Source organism: Apus apus, chromosome 10 (genome assembly GCF_020740795.1).
Source record: "Apus apus isolate bApuApu2 chromosome 10, bApuApu2.pri.cur, whole genome shotgun sequence".
Taxonomy (NCBI): domain Eukaryota; kingdom Metazoa; phylum Chordata; class Aves; order Apodiformes; family Apodidae; genus Apus; species Apus apus.
The window spans coordinates 13,564,041-13,582,475 of record NC_067291.1 but is presented as its reverse complement, the minus strand read 5'-3'; the positions used below and the strand labels follow the sequence as shown (position 1 = coordinate 13,582,475).

Here is an 18,435-nt window from a genome sequence, read left to right as displayed (position 1 = left end):
ACCACACTGTCATCTCCAGCTGGAGCTCACCTCTGCCTTGGTTGTGTTCCAAAGAGCAGAACAAGGACATACCTGCTACAGAAGAGACTCCAGGGAGAAGTCGGTCTGAACAATTCCTGCTCTATATAGAGTAGCCAACCATGGCCCTGGCTCTCTTGTCTGGTGTGGCTGGGCTTGGTGGCTTTTCAGCTAAGGCATGTGTGCCTTTCTTGGCAGCTGGTGGGGGCTCAGCCTTCCCTGAAGCTCAGCATGGGGAGCTACCTGGGGGGTGGAGTGTATCTTCCTCCCCCTTGCAGCATGTGACACAAGCACTGGTGATGCTCAAGCCTTTCTTGGTTGCTTTCTATCTTATGGCTAAGAGAGGTCCTGGACTCCTCTCTTGTGGAGAAGGGAGATTGAAAGCTTACTCCAGAAATGCTGAAGGTGATTTTTGCCAGTGGGTTAGAGCAAGTTTTGACAGTCCTGTATAGGCCCCCAGGTTCTCCCAGGATCAGTAGGTTGCTGGAGGACTCCTCCAGAGCAGGACCTGTGGCTGTGCCAGGACTAAGACCTGAATGAGGCAGGGCACAAGGCTGAGCTGTGGCCCTTCCCACAGCCTGTGGAAGGACTCTCCTCTGAGCCAACAGCTTTCCTCCAGCCTGCCATCATCTGTTATTTTTCTCTCCACACTTGAGAGCACATGGATTTCCAAATCTTTCAGCTGCTGACGGAAGAACCACACAACATCAACTCTAGCCAGGACACTTTGACATCTAAGGGATTAACTACTTGTTTGAGCCCAGGGCATAGAAAAGCCCTGCCACAAGCACTTCTTGACTGACACTTCAGAGCTCACTGGTCTGTGGATTTTTTTTGCTTACAGACCAAGAGAGATAGGTGTGGAGGGTAACTGGAACTGGTGAGCCCCAGAGAGGCTGGGCCAGGACCATCACTGCTTTTCCCCTGCAATGAGAGCTGTTCTGTGGGAAGCAGCTTTGGGCTCCATCTCTAGTTTATTGGTCATTGCAATTTAGCTGTTAGAACTACTCAAAACTACTTCCTGTCACTCTGGGGGGAGGCTGAGGCCAGCATGGACCTTGCTCTCTTTGCTGTTGTCTGTCTCACCATCAAAGCAAGCTACTGGCTGACAATTTGTCCCAGCAGTGGTGAGCAGCCACAGAGACAGCCCCCCAAAAGCTGTGGCTGTCCCAGTCCAAATCCCAAAGGCAGCAGGGTGGTGCATATGGGGTGATTCTTTTTGGATCATCTTCTGTTTTTACAAGTGAGCTGCAGTTGCTCTGTCTCCCAGGCAAGCTGTGCTGTTGTGTTTGCACTGGCCTAATGGTTGTAGGGTTTTCACATGTGGTTTCCTTGGGACAGCTCCAGATGCTTCCCAGTTCCCCTGAAAGTACTGCACAGTAAGGAGCCAAGCAGAGCCCTGGTGCTTTTTGCTCTCCCTCTGGGGGCTCTCTCTCCTTTTGGAGGCTCTCACACAGGGCTGGCACAGCCTGAGGCTAGAACTCACCATGCACAGACCAGCCACACTGCTGAGGCTGGAGAAAACAGATTTAACCCCAGTCGCCTCTGCCCAGACAGGCCCCATCCTCCCCTCAGCTTTGGAGCCCACATCCTGTTTGGTTTGAGCCTGAGCCAGTGCCCCAATGAATGTGGCTCTTGTCAGCACCCTCCACCTCGGCTGGCCCCAGGAGGGGGCCTGGTCTTCTGCTTGGCTGATGAAGGGTGCCTGTGTGTAGCTGCAGAGCTGGGAGGGAGGACAGGGCTTGCTGCAGCACCAGCCTGACAGAGGAAGGTAACCTGGGCAGAGACCAGTGTCTTGCTGTTCCCCCAGGCTTACTGCTCACCAGGGGAGGAGAAGACAGTCTGGAAACAGGTATACAAGCTGCTCCGGGTAGGAGATGCCTCATTCACAAACCAGAATGTACCACATTCCCTGGGACACAGCTACTTCTGCCTCCCTCCTCCCCGCCCTGGGGTTCTGCTGACCCCACCTTAGCAAGGGCTCGTTAGCACCAGGCACAGCCCCTTTGCCAGCCGAGAACCCTGCTCTGCCCTCTCTGGTGGCTTTTGATGAGGCTTCCCTGCCTGAGCACCCTCTCACGGGCCTGCGCTAGAAGAAACAGCTGTGCTGAGGCTTTTGCAAGATTTCAGAGAGTATATTCTGCCTGTCTTTCACTGTCCTGCAGCTAAAATCCACCTCCTGCTCTTAACGGCAGCTGCAGTCTCTGTTCCTGCCCATTGCCTGCCTGGCTGAGCAGAAATGATGCAAAGCCAGCTTTGCCTGGGCCTCTGGGTTCTTATTTGCATCTTTTGGGCTGTTTTCTTTCCTGGTTAGAGCAGGTAAATGAGAACTGGGGGTCCTTGCTCAGGCAGGGGTGGGGCTCCTTCTGGGATGCAGGGGGATGGAGACAGCTGGTTCTTTGGCCATTGTAGGGAGACAGGGACACTTCTGGCCTCCTTAGAACCAGCAGCACAGCCAGCACCTGTGCCCAAATAGCTGCACCCATGTTCCTTGCCAGATGCCACAAGAAACCCCAGAGCTCTGCTGTTGAACACTTTATTTCTCCCTTGCTGTAGCCCTCCCTTCCCAGAGCAGACACTGTCCTTGTCCTCCCACCACAGCTGCAGGGCACGCTGCAGGAGAGGACTGGTGGCCTGTCTCAGCTGGCTCCCAAGGGAAGAGAATGCTCTGCCTGGGAGGGACAGAGCTGCCAGGCAGCCCGCTGCCAGGTTTGGGAGGGGAGGGACACAGGAGTGGAGCAACACATCCAGAGTGCCTCTTCATGAGCAGGCATCCAACCAAAGCTACGGTAAGGAGGTGGCTGGGGTTAGAGGCCACCTCTGATCCTATTGTACAGGGGAGGGAGAGTGGACCCCAGTTTAGAGAGCCGTGTCTTCAGCCTCGATGCGGGGCCCAAAGAGCTTCTCTGCAGTTGCTTTGCCATCGTACTTGGGCAGGTTGCCACCAAAGTCTGCTGGCAAGATGTCAGCGTCAATCTCCTTGTAGAAGGATTCCAGCTCATCCCCGTGCACAAAGACCTGGAGGAAAATGGAAGTGACCCTCAGTAGAGGAACAGGATGACTCTTCCCAGCCACTATTTGACCCAGGGATGTGCCTCTGCCTCCAGGTCCCTGTGTTATACTCACCCTCTCCAGCAGTTTGCTCTTCAGGAATGGTTTGACCACGTTGTAGGTGGTGGTGAAGTACCAAGGCTGGTGGATGAAGTGGACAGCCTTGAACCGTGCTGGGAAGGAGTCCTAGGATCCCAAATCCAGACAGAGCTGGTTACAGATGGTGCTGCCCATGCAGAGCTGGGCACCCCGGCACTGCTACAGATCCCCTCACCCAATCTCCCCTTTTCTCTTTGATGGCCCCTTTTTTGTTCTGACCCAGTGCTTCTGATTGGGCTTTTGAGAGGGCAGAAAGATGGGACCAGAAAAATAGGATCCATTTTGCAGGATTAGGGCAATTAGGTGGCAAGGCAAGGAGCATGTGGTGGGGAACAGCCTCTCCATGATGCCTTCTTGTGGTGCTGGTGTGGTGGCAACCTCAAGCCCTGCTACCCTGCCTTCTCCCTTCCCTGAGCTCTCTCCTCCCCCAGCGTCCTCTCTGCCACTGCTGGGCACAGACTTTGCCACCTCACCTGCAGCATGTCCACCATCTTCTTGAGCTCAGAGGGTTTGATCCCTGATGCCTGCTGCATAGTGAAGCCCTTGAAGTTTTCAATGATGCAGAACCCGTTGATCTGGGTCTCTTCATTTTCCAGTAGCTTCTCCAAGATAACGCAATAGGCACGAAGGATCTAATGGAGAGGAGAGACAGCAGGATCTGGTGTTAGATCTCACCTGCCATAGACCCCAAGAAGAATCCCCTGGAGCACAAGGCAGGGTCTGCTTGACTCCAGCCTGCTTATCCCAGAGCAGGGAGGGCATTTCAGGGGATGCTCAACAACCACCATGTTCCTCTTTCAAGGCAGGTGCATCTCAGATCTGGAGCAATGATACGTTGCTGCCAAATTCAGAGCCAAGCAGAAAAAATAGCTGGAAGAACTTGTGAGTTACAGGCCTGGGGACCCCTTTGCAAGAAGCCTTTCCTGTGCCTCAGTTTCCTCCTCTGCCTTGCAAGGTCCCTCCTTTCTAAAGTACCTTGATTTAATGGTGTGGTGCCTTTCTTCACCTCATGTTACCTGAGGTGGGGGTGCACACCCCAAATTTGGTCTGCACCTTGCACCACACTGGGGGAAGGAAGGGGAAAAACTTTGGGATAGACTCTGCTCTCCTAGGCTCCCCAGAAGAACAAATTCAACGGGCTACAGAATGTCTTCAACCTGGATGGCTGAAGGCTGGTTGTGGACATACACACGTGTGTGTAAGGGATGCTGAACTCAGACCTGCCAGACAAGACAAGCCCAGGAGTGGGACCACTCTGCTCTGGGAGTGATGGCTCATGCGGACTGACCTCATCGAAGGTGATCTCCTCGTAATCCCAGTTCTCGATGTTGAAGAGCATCACCACCCGGCCGTGCTTGTCTCTGCTGGACAGGATGCCAGGGTAGCCAGCTTCGATGGTGCTGCGCACGGCCTCGGGGGTCAGGTTGTTGAAGAGCTCGGGGTACTGCTGGCGGAAGTTCACGTAGCCTGGGAAGAGGCAGGAATTGAGGAGGACAACGGCTGCTTGCCCGCCCTCGGGAAGGCAGGGCAGCGCTGGGGGAGCCACCAGGGACAGGGCAGGCTGATGATGGTGAGGTGACATTCCCTATCCCGACAGCTGTGAACCCAAGGTCCACACAGGGCCAGCCTCATTCACCACACTCGGTGTTACTCTCTCCTGGCAGGGGGTTCCTGGCTTCTCTCCAACACCTCAACTAGCAGATAAAGTAATTTTTCCCCTTGTTTCCCTTCTCCCCTTCCTCTTCCTTTGGGTGACATTCCCCAGCTCGCCTCCTGTGCCACCCTACGGGCACGAACTAAGGAATCTCCTCCTGGGAAAATGCAGGGGAACAAAACAGCTTGTCTGGGAGCTAGTGTGGATAATTACAGCTCATTATCCCCAAGGCCAACACAAAGAAGAGTGGAGCCAGAGCCAGGCAGGTCCCAGCTGACAGCCACCCCAAGGCTGCCCTCCCACTGCCCCTCCGTCCCTGTGGGTCACTCTGTGCGGGTGGGGATGTGGGGACAGGGGTGCCACAAGCCCAACCTGCCCCCAGCCCTAGAGGGGCCCGGGGCACCATGCACAGAAGCGTCAGGGCGGGTGCAGGACCAGGGGCACCTCAAAGGGGCACATGGTGGGGGGGGGTGTAGGGCACGTAAGGAGTGTGGGGGTCTCAAGGGGGTGCAGCCCAAAACAGCTGGGTTTGCTTCACAAACCAGCAGCCTGCACCACCAAACTTCCCTCCCGCCCACTTTGTCAGGCAAAATTCGCAAGGAATGGGACTGTCCTGGCATTGCAGGATGCCTGGCACCACCTCATTTATTTCTTTTCCCATCTCAACTCTTTCCTTTGCATCCTGAGCCCCCAGCCCTGCCTTTTCCTATTTATCCTCTCTCCTCATCCCTTTCCCGTGCCAGGGTCCTGCTCTGCCAGCACAGTCCAGAGCAGGGAGCTGGGAGGTGGATGTGTACCCCTGTCCTTGCCTGATGTCACAGCCTGGGACCCCTCCCCACCTTTCAGCAGCTCGTAGGCCCTCTGGACGTCAAACTTGCGGGCGCGGATGAAGCGGAGGAAGAAGGGGTCGTCCTTCCCCTGCATCTTCTCGGCCACCATCTTGCACACCTCCTCACTGCCTGCCCGCTCCTGCACCAGCTCCCGCAGGGCCTTCACCGCCAGCTCCCGCTGCTCCTCCGTCTCGTTCAACTCATCCTTTGCCTGGGGGGGTGAGCAGGGAGAGAGCCCGGACCCCCCAGACCAGCTCATTTAGGCACCCATACAAGAGTCCGTCGAGGGTCTCCTCCAGCCCCCCAGGAGGAGGGGGTGCCCCAGGCTGTGCCTGCCCCCCATGGCCGCCCTCACCTTCTGCAGGGTGTGTGGGGGGATCTTCTCACACCTCCCGAAGACGGGGCCATGGTCCTTGGTGGTGAGGCGCTCCAGCTTGGTGCGCAGGGCCTGCTCCTCCTCCGAGACGATGCGGAAAGTGCCCGTCTAGGGATGAGGAGAGGATGTGGGGTCTCCCCAGCCAGCCCCCCAACTCCCTGCCCCATTGCGGGTCTCCCGGGATAGGGGGCTATGGGGAAGGAACCCAGGAGGGGTGCCATGGGATTGGGAAGGGCTGGGTGCCACCCAGGCTCCCTGAGAGCAGCTGGCGGGGTGCCCTGTCCCCATGCTGTGGGGATGGGATGCTCAGAGCCCAAGGGATGGGGCAGTGCAGGGGCAATACTCACAACTGCAGACATGTTGTCCTCTGTCCTCTGTCAGCCACAGGACACTTGGGAGAGGGAAGGAGAAATCAGCAGCAGTGGGAATCCTGACAGCCTCTGCAGCACCCCCCGTGCCCCATCCCCTGCCCCACTTGCTCAGGTAGGGACACCTCAACTGTCCTTGGCTTCATTGCATCCTGCCTGTGTCTCTGCCTGCCTGCCAGAGGCTGAGAGACTTTGAAGAACACCAGGGATTTTTGCAAAAGCAGCTTAAAAACGTGTGTTTTGACCATCTGACACCTTTTTCGTCAGGTCTGCCTTTCCACTGGTGGCTGGGGGCATCTCATGGGGCCCCCAACCCCATGAGTTCACCCAGTGCCGTTTCATCTCAGACCATCCTCATAAGGGCAGAGGTGAGTGCCCAGCTTTTGCCAGGTGGGCAACCATCTCTTGCCTTTACTGCATTTTATTTCTACTGCCCTATTATCCCCAAGGTATTTCCCAAACCCTTGAGCCCTGCTGCTCCAGCCCAGAGCCTGTTGCTGGCTGCAAGGCTGGACCACAAGCCTCTCAGCATCTTTCTGATGCCATCTCAGTGAAACACCCTGTTCCCGTGCATAAGGAGGAGGAAGCCTGCCTTCAATCCACCCTCCAGCACCTGACTCTGCCCCGGCCAGGCTGTAGCACCATCTCCAAGTTCAGGTTGTGTGAGGAATGCTTGGTTCCAGTTAAACCACTTCCCAGGAGCATCCTCTTCCCCGCCAGCTCCTGGGGAAGGGACGAGCATCTCCTTTTTCCAGGCAGTAAAAGCAGTCCCAGCCTTGGAGGTGCCAGCCAGGTTAAGGGAGGGCTGGATGATGGTCTCCAATGCAGTTACTTCAGGTGGAAGAAGTCCCAGATACTCACCAAGGAGAGGAAGAGCTGAACCGCTGCCTGAGGGTCAGTGCACAGGGCTGAGATGGACACACGGATGGTGAGGCCGGAGTGGAGCGGCAAGAAATCCAGGCAAACGCTTTGTAGAGTCACCGGGTTGGGATTAGACCGTCACAAGGCATTAACTCACTGCAGTTTTGTAATTAAATCAGCACAACACAGGCAAGAAACCCCATTAAAACATTACAAAAGGCAGCTGAGGAGAGGGAAGGAGGGAACCAGGGCTCTACTGGCCGGCTGAAGCGTGCGTGGAGGGGCGGGCTGGGATGCCGGACCCGATTAACAAAGTATAAAAGCTTCTTGTTGTGTAACTCCTCATTAGCACGGAGCAGGGCAGAGGCAGGCGGGGCAGCCTGCCATCCCAGCCTGCTCCCCTGGGGTGAGCAGGCCAGGTTTCTTCCCTATTTTTTGCCCTGAAAAGCCTGGCCAGGTCCTGCTGTGAATTTGGTCACCTGGGCAGGGTTCAACTGTTGGGATGGGTTCACAGCAGGGGATGCTCCTGGGGCTGGTCCTGCCTGGGTCCCTGCAGCTCCTCCCCAGTGAGGCCACACAAGCCAGTATCAATATGGGGCCACTTACAGGTTGTAAAATAAAAAAATAATGGGCAGATATTTTTTCTACAATGTCCCTGAGTGACAGTTGCCCACTTGGAGCTTTGGGAACTGGGTGATGCTGTGGTCCTGCAAGGGAGGGAAACCCCAGGATGCAGCAGGGACCATGCTGAGCCCACACCTGAGTGCAACAGGACCACAAAACAAGGGGTTTTTGGACATACACATCTCAGCATGCTGAAATCACATGGGGCACGGGAGCCCTTGCAGCCTTAACTCTTCTTGAGCCAGGGTTGCAGGAGCTGGGTGAGGATGTGATGAAGATTGTGCTGTGCACAGTTCTGTCCCCAAGCCGAGGAGAGGAGCTCGGCCAGGCTCTTAGTGATGGGGATTTTGGGGAGGTGGTGGGACCAGGCTAAGCACCAGAGCAGGACTGAAGGGGCTTACACAAGGCATGTTTCGTAATGCCACCAGGATTTACGGATTTCGTTTCTGTGGGACTGCCCCGTAATGGAGCTGAGACCCTGCTGTGAGGGAGGAGCAGGAAGGCACGAGACTCCAGATGAAGGGCAGGGGGGAGCAGGGAGGGAAAATCCGGACCTGTGCCAAGGCCCTGGGCAATGCCACTGTGGCCAGGGGCACCATGTACTGCTCTCCATGGGAGACCTCCCGACTTCCCCGGCCTCTTCCCATGCCAGCACTGGCACAAGGCTCAGCTCTCTCCTAGAGCCTGTTGGACACTTGTCTGCAGTCCAGCAAACAAGACGGTGTGCAATGGGGGGGCACTGTCAGCAAGAGGGCTCCAAAACAGACCCAGCGCCCTGCAGGGGGGCGGCAGAGGGGACCTGCATTCCCCTGGCTGCCGGGGCATCCTGGCCATTACACGCATCACAGATTAAGTCATTTTGCAGACACAGACGTTTAGCATCACTGAATGGGTACTTTGTCCCAGGTAAAGGGGTCTTAGGAAGTGGTGGCATCCCCCAGAGGGACCCACCCCAAGGGGAACCCACGCTGGGGCACTGTGGCTGGATCTTTTATAGAGTAGCTCTTGGCCAGGTCCACTTATCCCCCTCCTCGTGGCCCCCGGCGAATCCGCTCCCACCTCACTTGGCAGCACCGATTCCCGCTCCCTGTGAGCACAGGGTTTGGGAAAGCTCCCATGCTGTTCTGGCACCGGATCCTCCAGCTAAATCCCGCTGTTTACAAGAGAGCTAAACCTCCTCGCGCCCTAAGGCTGCCCCTCGTGCCCCCCGGGATTAAGGGGTTTACTGAAAGGGATCCGCACCCCACGCGGGTGGCGCTCACGGGGGCGAGCGCTGCTGCTGGGGGCGGCCCTGAAAGGGCACTTTGTGCGGAGTGCTCCAGGCCCCACGTGCCTGTGTTGACAACACCTGCACCCCGCACTGCCTGCGCCCCGCACCGCCCCGCACCCCGCACTGCCTGCGCCCCGCACCGCCCCGCACCCCGGGCTATCCCGCACCCCACCTGTGCGTACCCCCACGCTGCCCCGCATCCCGCACCACCCGGCACCCCACGCGTCCGCACCCCAAATCGGCCCGCAGCCCCTGTGTGTGCCCCGCATGCCACCCCGCACCCCCGCGTTGCCTGCACCCCGCCTGCCTGCGCCCCGCGGGACTCGAACCCGCGGCCCCCGGGGGCAGGCGGGAGCGGCGCTGGGCGGGAACGGGAAGCGAGCGGCGCGGCGGGAGCCGTTCTGCGGGGGCCGGGCCGGCACTTCCGGGCGGGAATTTCGGGGTGACGGCGCTGAGCCCCGCGGGTGCCTGCCGGCAGAGCGGCCCCATGGCCCAGCGCGTCCTGGCGCTGGCGGCCCAGGAGGCCCCCGAACGGCTGCGGGAGGCCCTGGAGAGCCTGGGGGAGAGCGAGGTGCGCGGTGCCCGGCGGGCTGAGGGGAGGGCGGCGGCGGGGGCAGCGCGGCTCACACTGTCCCCTTCTGTCGGCAGCTGGGCGAGATGGTGAGGGGGCAGGCCCTGAAGGGCAGGGAGACGGCGGCTTTGCTCAGAGGGATCTTCCAAGGTGGGTGAGCCCTGGGGGGCGGCTGGGGAGGGGGAGCGTGGGCCCGGCCCTGCCGGCTGGGCGAGGCCGGTGGTCGGCAGCGCGGGCTGGGCCCTTCTGGCAGGAGCCAGCCGGCCAGGGAGCGGGACATCCAGCCCGGTAGTCAGGGCAGCGGGACATCCAGCCCCATAGACGGGAAATAGGAAGCTGGAGTGAGGTCTTTGTAACGGGCCCGTTGTCAGTGGGCTGGACCTTTGGGTACCTCGGAGTAGAGCTGGGCTGGCCGGCTGAGACTTGATCGCCAGGCTGGTCATCCTCGGCTTTTTGACACTTCTGGTGTCTGGCAGCAGGTTGAGTGAGTCACAGGGCTGAGTGTTTCAGCTCTTTTAACCAAGAGATGCTCATTTCCCGCGCTCTGCTTCTCTCAGTTTGGTCAGATAGACAAGACAGGGAGTTGCAATCAGGTGACTCTTGAGCCCTGCTAATTTCCTGTTGTTTAGCCACATGTTGTTACTTGCTTCCCCCCCCCCCCCCATTCTTTATCTGTTCTCTTTATTTTCTCATTTTAAGGCTCTCCCTGTTCCCAGCGAAGTGGTGTTCTCAGGAGGCTTCAGGTTTACAAGCACTGCATCCCACTGGTGGAGTCAGGGGACCTGCATTTGAGCAAGGTGTCTGAAATCATAGGACTGCTGATGCTGGAGGTAGAAGCTCATTTGGGCTGGATTTCCTTGGGTCTGCTGGGTGCCATTTCCTATTTAGATTGAGATACTTCCCTAGGCCACTCAGCAAAATGAGTTGTATGCCTTCCACAGATCTGCCCTGGTCTAAGGTGATGGAATTTGCTGTGTGTGTAAATGTGGTTATCTTTGAATTTTTAGACTTAGAACTCCAAACCTATGATGACATCAGCTTGATTTACTGCTCTGTTCTATAAAGGACAGCACAAAATAGAGATCTTGGGCCTGAATTCCCCTTTTAGGGGAACATTGCACTGTAAGAAATGTTGTCCTTTGCTGGGTTTTGGTGGTGATTTGGACGTTGATGTGGAATTCTCCTCTGCACCCCCTCAGGCTCTTTCACATTGTGTCTTCTTCAGGCTCGCCAGCTGCCTAGCCATGCCTTGGCTGAACTTGCCACCCTCTATGTGGATGTTATTAAAGGTGGCAGCTTGGCTAATGGGAAATCCTTGGAGTTGTTTTCCACTGTTCTCACTGCATTGGCCAGTTCAAAGGACAGCCTGGCTTATGGGCAAGGTAACCCCTGTCATTTCTTTCCCCCAGCCTGTCCTCCCTTCTTCTGGAATCATCTCCTAAAAGATTTCTGCTTTTTCAGGTGAACTGAATGGGGAAGAGTTTAAGAAACAGCTGATAAATACCCTCTGCTCCAGCAGGTATATACCTCTCTGCCAGTCCTTAGTTACATGGCAAAACAGCATGCTTCATGTTGTGCTTTGAAAAAGACGTCATCATGAGCTGTTTATCACCTTCTGTGTCCTGACTCTTTGAGTCTGTGCCCTCTGTGACAGTGTCTTCTCTGTCTGGGAAGGCAAGGGAGCACTCTGTTCCCATCTTGTAATAGTGATGCACAAACTGGTCTCAGGAAATACTTGTTTTTATTCCTTTCTTGGTACTTGTGGGGGCTGGAGATGTTCAGGACCATGGTAAGTCTGGGTGGTTAGGGTGGCAGTGGTGATTTCTGGTGGAAATCTGGTTTCTAATCTTCATATCAGAGCATAGCAGAGAAACAGTGATATTGAGTAATTGTGTATGAGGAGGGAAGGGATAAGCAAAAATTCTGCTTGCTCTTAATTTTCCAACATGTTGTTTTATCAGGTGGGATCCTCAGAGTGTAATACATCTTGCCAACATGTTCAGGTAATTCTTTTTCCCTTCAGTGTCAACCCTTTCTTGTGCTGTGGTCAAGTCCCTGTCCTATTTCACATGCAGTTTGGGGCAAGTACGAATGGGAGGTCTGACCATGCCAGGCACAATTCCATGGATGAGTCAATGAACAACCACGTCGGATCCATTTAGATACAAAACACATCTGGGCAGGTGTGCCCTAAAGACTGGGCATGATATTGTGGTTTTTATTGCATGTATGAGTGAGCCTTGGCAAATTAATAATGCATTAATGAACAAGCATAAATGTGGAGGAGATCGAAGCACCAAAGGTTGAAGAGTACACTGGGACAGTAGAAGGGCATTGAGGGATCTGTGGGAACTGCTTCTGGTGAGGACTTTGGGAGCACTTGCTGCCTGACTGTACATTGGGACCCTTTGCCTAGTTATGAATTGAAACTGCTGTGGGATTCTGAAGGAATTTAGTGAAAATGATGAGAATGCACATTTTTGATTCAACAGGGATATTCCACTATCGGGAGAGGAGCTGCAGTTTGTGGTGGAAAAGGTCCTTAGGATGTTCTCCAAGTTAGACCTGCAGGAAATTCCCCCTCTGGTCTATCAGCTGCTGCTGCTTTCTGCAAAGGTAAAAGCTCACAGGAGCTGCCCTCCCACTGAGTATGTACCATGATACAAAATATGTACAGACTGAGCTATAGGCAGGGTTTTGGCAGGGATTCTGATTGTTCCCAAACTGCTGTGGGGAGCAGGACCCAGCAGGAAGTCAGTGGGTTTTTATTTCTTTAACTCCCTCTAGCCTGAAGAAGCTGAATGCTCAGAAGATACAATCTTGATCTTCCTTGTGGGGAAAGAAGGAAACATTTGGGAAACAAGGCATAAGCACAGGCCTAGCAGACAGCAGAGAGGATTGTTTATTCAGTGTTCTTAAGTGTGGTTTTGCTCATTCTCTGTGGTCTGCACGCTATAATGACAGCTCATGCAGTATGACTCCCTTCTGGGTTGCAGACTGACTTGTACTGGAAATGTCTCATCTCATGCTCTTACTTCAAGCAGAGGTTGCCAGTGACATCCCTGCCCTTTAACTGGGTCATCTGGCTCTTTTGCTTGCTTCGTTTGTGGCTGAGTCAATGCCAAAATCATCCAGGCAAAGACAAACTACATGTGTACTATAGGAGGTCGTTTGAGTCCACTGGCCAAAATGTGATGACAGATTTAAGGTTAGGAGTTTGAAAGCCTCCCTAATTGTTTATAATGTAAAGGGTCCTTTTTAATTAATAATAACTTTAAAGAAACCCAAAACCAAAACTCTGAGAGCTTCAGCTTCTTCCAGCTCCTCAATAAGTGCAGTCAGAAGAAAGAAGCAAACTAAACCAGTCACTTCATCTGGAAATGGGAGCCCTCCCCCACCTCAGGGAGTTATGGAGGCAAATTAAGAATATCCTTACATTTGTAATTGGTGTGGGAATAACGTGTAGTTCCCTGGGATAAAGCAGACCCTGCAGTGGCTTAATGTAATGTCCTGGCTTGCAGGGCAGTAAGAAGACTGTTTTAGAAGGAATCATCAGTTTTTTCAATCAGTTGGATAAGAGACAAAAGGAAGAAGAGAAGGTTCCACAGTAAGTTCATTGTGTGTCATCTCCTTTACTTACTGCCTGGGTATTTGTAATCACCCTGGTCCAGCCTGGGGCTCCTTCAGTTTGAGCTGTCAAAACTTGTGCAAGTATATCCTCTAATACATAATAAGTTATTTATGGCTTTGGATGTCCTTGTTTTTTCTGATAACTCTTGCAGATCAGTGGACCTTGAGGTAGCCACGATGCCCCTAGACCAGCTCCGCCATGTGGAAGGCACTGTTATTCTCCACATTGTTTCTGTTATCAACCTGGATCAGGACCTAGGAGAGGAACTGATCAGACATGTAAAGGTACGACAAGGATGGAACAGGCACTGTTCTTGAAGGTGTTGAGGCAGGGTTTTTAAAATCAACTTCACTGGTTATCTTTAAAAGGGATTTAATCATTTTTATCATCGCAGTCACGCTCACGTTCTCAAGTGCTGTGATAAGTCTGAAGAGACATGTTTCTTTCTGTACCACAGCAGCAGTGGGATATGGACCTGATAGCTTCCCTGAACTTTTGGAATGCTGCAGTTGAAGGGAATAAGCTTCCTGACTGTTGCTTGCTGTTTTCTAGACTGAGCAACAGAAGGACCCTGGTAGAGCCCTGTGTCCCTTCAGTGTGGCTCTTTTGCTATCGGTTGCAGTAAAACACAGACTGCAGGAGCAGGTATGTGGGCAATAAGCTTGCAGAGAACTTCCATGGGGATGTACACTGCGCTCTGTGTAAGGGAAAGGAAGCATGGTTAAGTTGTAGTCCCACCAGAATTAGGCTTCAAATGGTTTCAGGATGCTCTTGGGAAGGAAGTTAGATCATTGGTAAGCCATAGTTTACTGAACACTATAAAAGAGCAGCATCAGAATTTTCCAGACTTGTGATTCCCATGGGCTGATATTGTGGGGTGAGAAGAAAAGCCATGTTGTCTTTTTTTTTTAATGCTTTGGCTCTGTGGTGGCCACCTGAATTGCATCTGGCAGCAAGTTACCCTCTGTGAGGCACTTAATGAGATCGGTGTATTTGTCCTGAGAAATAAGTGAATTAAGATTTTTGGCAGGTTGTATTGGAGCTTGTGCTCTGGCTGGTGCTCTTACTGGAACATACCCAAGTCTATACCGGTCCCATTTCAAAGATCATTTCCTCACACTCAATGATTTCATGTTCCAGATATTTGATTTTTTGAAAACATCAATCACAAGAAGCTGCAAGGACCTACAGTTCCTTCAGGCCTCCAAGTTTCTGCAGGATATGTTTCCTCAACAATATGATGTAACTGCTGTAATTCTGGAAGTGGTGAAAAACAGGTGAGTTGTTGCTGCCATGTGCTGCAGAACCCTCAATGGCTTGGGGAGGGGGAGAGTTTCAGCCTTGCTAGAATGTTCTGGGATGTTAAATACTGCTGACCAGGTGCTGACAGTGTCAAAATCCAAAGTTTTTATCCCAGTTTTATGTCAGTGAATTAAAAAAAAGAAGGGGGGCAACAAAATGCAGCTGTATAAACCTGCCCCCTGTACCTCAAATCCCAGCACCTGGTGGTACACTGCTCCTTTGGACCCTGGAATGACTGCAGATTATTTTACTTCAGACTGCTCTAATCTAAACCTTTTCTGTGACTAAGTTGTTTCTTTCCTGGTCTGTTTAATGTTTTCCTCAGTGCGTTTGGCTGGGACCATGTTACTCAGGGCCTGGTGGACCTTGGCTTCAGCCTGATGGAGTCATATGAGCCAAAAAAGCCCTTTGGAGGAAAAGCTTCTGATACCAGTTATGGCCTTTCAAAAATGCCAGCCCAGCAGGCTTGCAGACTGGGAGCAAGTATCCTGCTGGAAACATTTAAGGTAGTGTATGTTTTGAAGAGGGTTGGGGTTTTTTTGAGGGGAGGGAACTCTGTTCTTGTTCTCTCTTGGTAAATGGTGTCAAAACCTTGCCTGCTGTATCCAGCATGAGTGTTTTACAAGCAGTGCTATATTTAGTCTCTTATTTGCCCCTCTTATTTGTCCAGCTGGAGAAGCCATTCTCATAAAGACCTAATCCTAATCTGTTCCAGCTACCATGATACTTGCGTAAGCCCTTTTAGTTTCCAGGAAACTGTAGAGAAGGTAGAGAAATTCAGAGGTGCAAAGAAAATCTGACAAGGCTGGGACTGAAATCAGCATCTTCCTTAAAGTGGTAAATTTGCATCCCACAGACCATCTGACCCATTATGTTCCAAGTGTACTGTGTGTGTCTCCCTAATTGGATGGTGCTAACTGGACTGGGATGAAATCTGAATCGGTCTAAGTGAATGTAGCTGAAAGGGGACTTGTGGCAACCAGTCCCAGCTTCCCTGTCAGATCTGGAATTGCTTTGTACTGCACGATGCCTGTGCTCTGAAGGACAGGAATATCTTAAATTGACGCAGGTTTTGATTTTTAGTTATTGTTCTTTCTCATTTCAGGTTCATGAGCCCATCAGAAGTGATATTCTTGAGCAGGTCCTGAACAGAGTCCTCACAAAAGCAGCATCTCCTGTCAGCCACTTCATAGGTAACAAGAAAGAGAAAAGAATGTGTCCTGCTTTGTGGACACTTGGAACATGTTTGTTCTGCTTCTCAGAATAAGTTCCTACCAAAGTGACCTGAAGCCAAGAACATCAGTTGTTCTTTCCCCTCTTATTGAGGTGTCACCTGCATAAGATTACCTTGTATTCATTGCAGGTGAAAAATGTGTTTGCAGGCAGTTGCCATGGAACAGCTGACGCACAGAAAGTTGGGATCTGTCAGTCAGTAACTTGTTGTTACACGTTACTAAGCCTTGCCTTCCTCCTCCTTGGGCAGGTGCTTGGGAGTCGCTGGGTCTGCCGAGATGCCTGTGCTGCAGCCTCTTCTCTTGTACCTCAGTGCCCTCTGGTGGGACGAGGCCCTGCAGCCGGGTTGACTGTTTTACACTTGGTTCCTGCAGCAGAGCTCACATTTTCGATGCTCATCCTATTACGACCTCCCTGTGTAATGGAAGGGGTTTGATTATTCTGTAACTGTTAGCTCTATAGACAATCTTTTACTCAGACTTTTCTGGCCCCTTGGCAGCTCCTTTTGTGATTTTTATTTTTCAGACTTGCTGTCCAATATTGTTGTGTCTTCTCCTCTTGTGCTTCAGACTTCATCTTCCAAAGTCACAGAGACCTTTGACAATTTGTCCTTTCTGCCCATTGACACAGTGCAAGGGCTCCTCCGGGCAGTACAGGTAAAGCTTTGCATCTCCCCATGAGCATCCTTGCTAGTTTAGTTCCAGTGACGGCTCTAGGCCACAATTATATGCATGATCTAATAACCCTCCTCATAAACTAAGCCTTCCTGCCCTGCTGTAGGCTGTTCAGTGTAGCATGGAACTGTTCTTCAAGCATGGATTTGCATGTGCCCTCTAGCAAAAAGCATATGGTGTGGTCTGGCACAGAACTGAAACTGCTCTGTGCTGACCTTTCATCTGGAAGATGCCCAGATGCTGCACTGTGTAGAAAACTCAGTATACAGTGTTTAGCTGAACAGCTGTAGCTGTCAGGTTGATTTTTCTCCTTCTGAGCTCCATGTCAGTGTTTCTCTGCCCTGGCATTAAACTCTTACCTGCTTCACCCAATTTGGGGATAATGGTTCTTTTCCCAAACCTTTGCACTGTGTCCTCACTTAACCTCCTACAGTATCTCACTGCTACAGCTCTCTGGGTTTAATTTTATACTGTTTCAAAATGTTTTGGTTCTCCTACTGTACTGATGACAGTATTGGAAATGCAGGGCCAGATGGGCCTGAGGAAGATGAGCTCATATGCCCCACAGGCTTGGCATGCCTTTGTGCTTTTCTCTCCAAAGTCTATCTTCCTTTCCAGCCTCTGCTCAAAGTCAGCATGTCAGTGAGGGACTCCCTGATACTTGTTCTCCAAAAGGCTATCTTTTCCAGGTAAGCTGGGAAGGGAATTATTTGAAAATATTTCCACAAGTTATTTATGTTTTTTGGAGCAGGAATATTTTTTGTTTATTTTGACTTAGATGTCTTTTCTACTATATTCTTCCCATAACTAGATGGTGACATTGCTATCCCTTTGGCCTAGGATTGTAATACAGTCACAGCTCTGCTTAACTGAGACACAATTCCCAACCCCCAGCTAAAAGGGCTTTGGAAATTCAGAAAGCTGTTAGAAACTCCAAATAAGCAGGCAAAATTAAAACCAATTCCAACATGTGTCTACATGGCTGAGTGCATCCAGATGCTAGGGAGATCTGGAAGGATCAGAATGCTGAGCTGCCACCTTTCCTCTGATCCCTTACAAGGTGATAGAGAAGCAGGCTTGTTGTCTTGGTAGTGCTTTGAGCAAACCATCCTGCTGTCTTCATAATGCTGTGATCATAGACTGCATTTTGTTGGGCAGTGGATTCCTGGTTAGTAATACAGAATTGATAATTGAGTATTATTACTATTTGAGGCAAGGGATTTCATCTCAAGAAAGACCCAGGGTTTTGGTGAGCAAAGCAGAATAGCAGCTTTTTGTGAGGAATTTTCCAACTCTGAGAAGAGCTCTGTGGGACTCTCCCATTCCAGTTTTGAGGGGATATTTAATACTTGAGTCTAGGCCTGAGGCTCTCCCTCAGTGCGAGCACAGAAAGGAAATTGAATTTGGTGAGGCTGTAGAGCAAAAGAATTCCCAGCAAACGGCCCAGCTCTTAAATATCTTGGGACTGTGCTGCCTTCTTGGGGAACACAGTTCCACTGGGCCCAGTCACTCTTATTTGTGGACCCTTTTTCATCACTGAGTTCATCTTGTATTTACTTCTGAGCTTCCTGCTTCTGTTTTTCCTTATGCTTCTGTTTTCTTCCCCTGACTCACAGACAGCTGGATGCTCGTAAAGCTGCAGTTGCTGGTTTTTTGCTTCTGTTAAGAAATTTTAAGGTTCTGGGAAGCTTGTCCTCTTCCCAGTGCAGCCAGACCATTGGTGCCACTCAGGTGAGTGCTGTTCTGCAGTCCTTGTTGTGGACACATGAGACAGTCTTGTGTCTAATATGCATGGTTTGAAACTACTCATGAGAGGAGTGTTTCCCCAAAATGGAAATAAAACTTTCGTAAGGAATAGTCCTGGAAAGAAAGC

The 18,435-nt window shown here is 52.2% G+C and overlaps 2 protein-coding genes across 2 annotated transcripts in view; one reads left to right on the top strand and one right to left on the bottom strand.

Moving 5' to 3' along the window:
* Positions 1-2,545: 2,545 nt before the first annotated feature.
* On the bottom strand, positions 2,546-7,532 carry RLBP1 (retinaldehyde binding protein 1). Its single transcript, XM_051628284.1, has 8 exons — positions 7,258-7,532; positions 6,376-6,419; positions 6,008-6,136; positions 5,662-5,863; positions 4,457-4,635; positions 3,642-3,800; positions 3,145-3,255; positions 2,546-3,036 (listed from the first exon to the last, which is right to left on the bottom strand). Exons 2-8 carry the CDS (start codon positions 6,385-6,387, stop codon positions 2,878-2,880), a joined length of 951 nt encoding a protein of 316 aa, XP_051484244.1. The 5' UTR covers positions 6,388-6,419; positions 7,258-7,532; the 3' UTR covers positions 2,546-2,877.
* Positions 7,533-9,638: 2,106 nt separating this feature from the next.
* Positions 9,639-18,435, top strand: part of FANCI (FA complementation group I) — a 23,413-nt gene continuing 14,616 nt past the window's right edge. Inside the window, exons 1-16 of the mRNA XM_051628552.1 lie at positions 9,639-9,722; positions 9,800-9,872; positions 10,422-10,552; positions 10,948-11,104; positions 11,184-11,241; positions 11,684-11,725; positions 12,215-12,338; positions 13,244-13,329; positions 13,505-13,637; positions 13,906-13,998; positions 14,494-14,630; positions 14,981-15,161; positions 15,761-15,848; positions 16,414-16,544; positions 17,181-17,251; positions 18,179-18,293. Coding sequence (XP_051484512.1) covers positions 9,639-9,722; positions 9,800-9,872; positions 10,422-10,552; positions 10,948-11,104; positions 11,184-11,241; positions 11,684-11,725; positions 12,215-12,338; positions 13,244-13,329; positions 13,505-13,637; positions 13,906-13,998; positions 14,494-14,630; positions 14,981-15,161; positions 15,761-15,848; positions 16,414-16,544; positions 17,181-17,251; positions 18,179-18,293 — 1,704 coding nt within the window. The remainder of the gene's footprint in view (positions 9,723-9,799; positions 9,873-10,421; positions 10,553-10,947; positions 11,105-11,183; positions 11,242-11,683; positions 11,726-12,214; positions 12,339-13,243; positions 13,330-13,504; positions 13,638-13,905; positions 13,999-14,493; positions 14,631-14,980; positions 15,162-15,760; positions 15,849-16,413; positions 16,545-17,180; positions 17,252-18,178; positions 18,294-18,435) is intronic.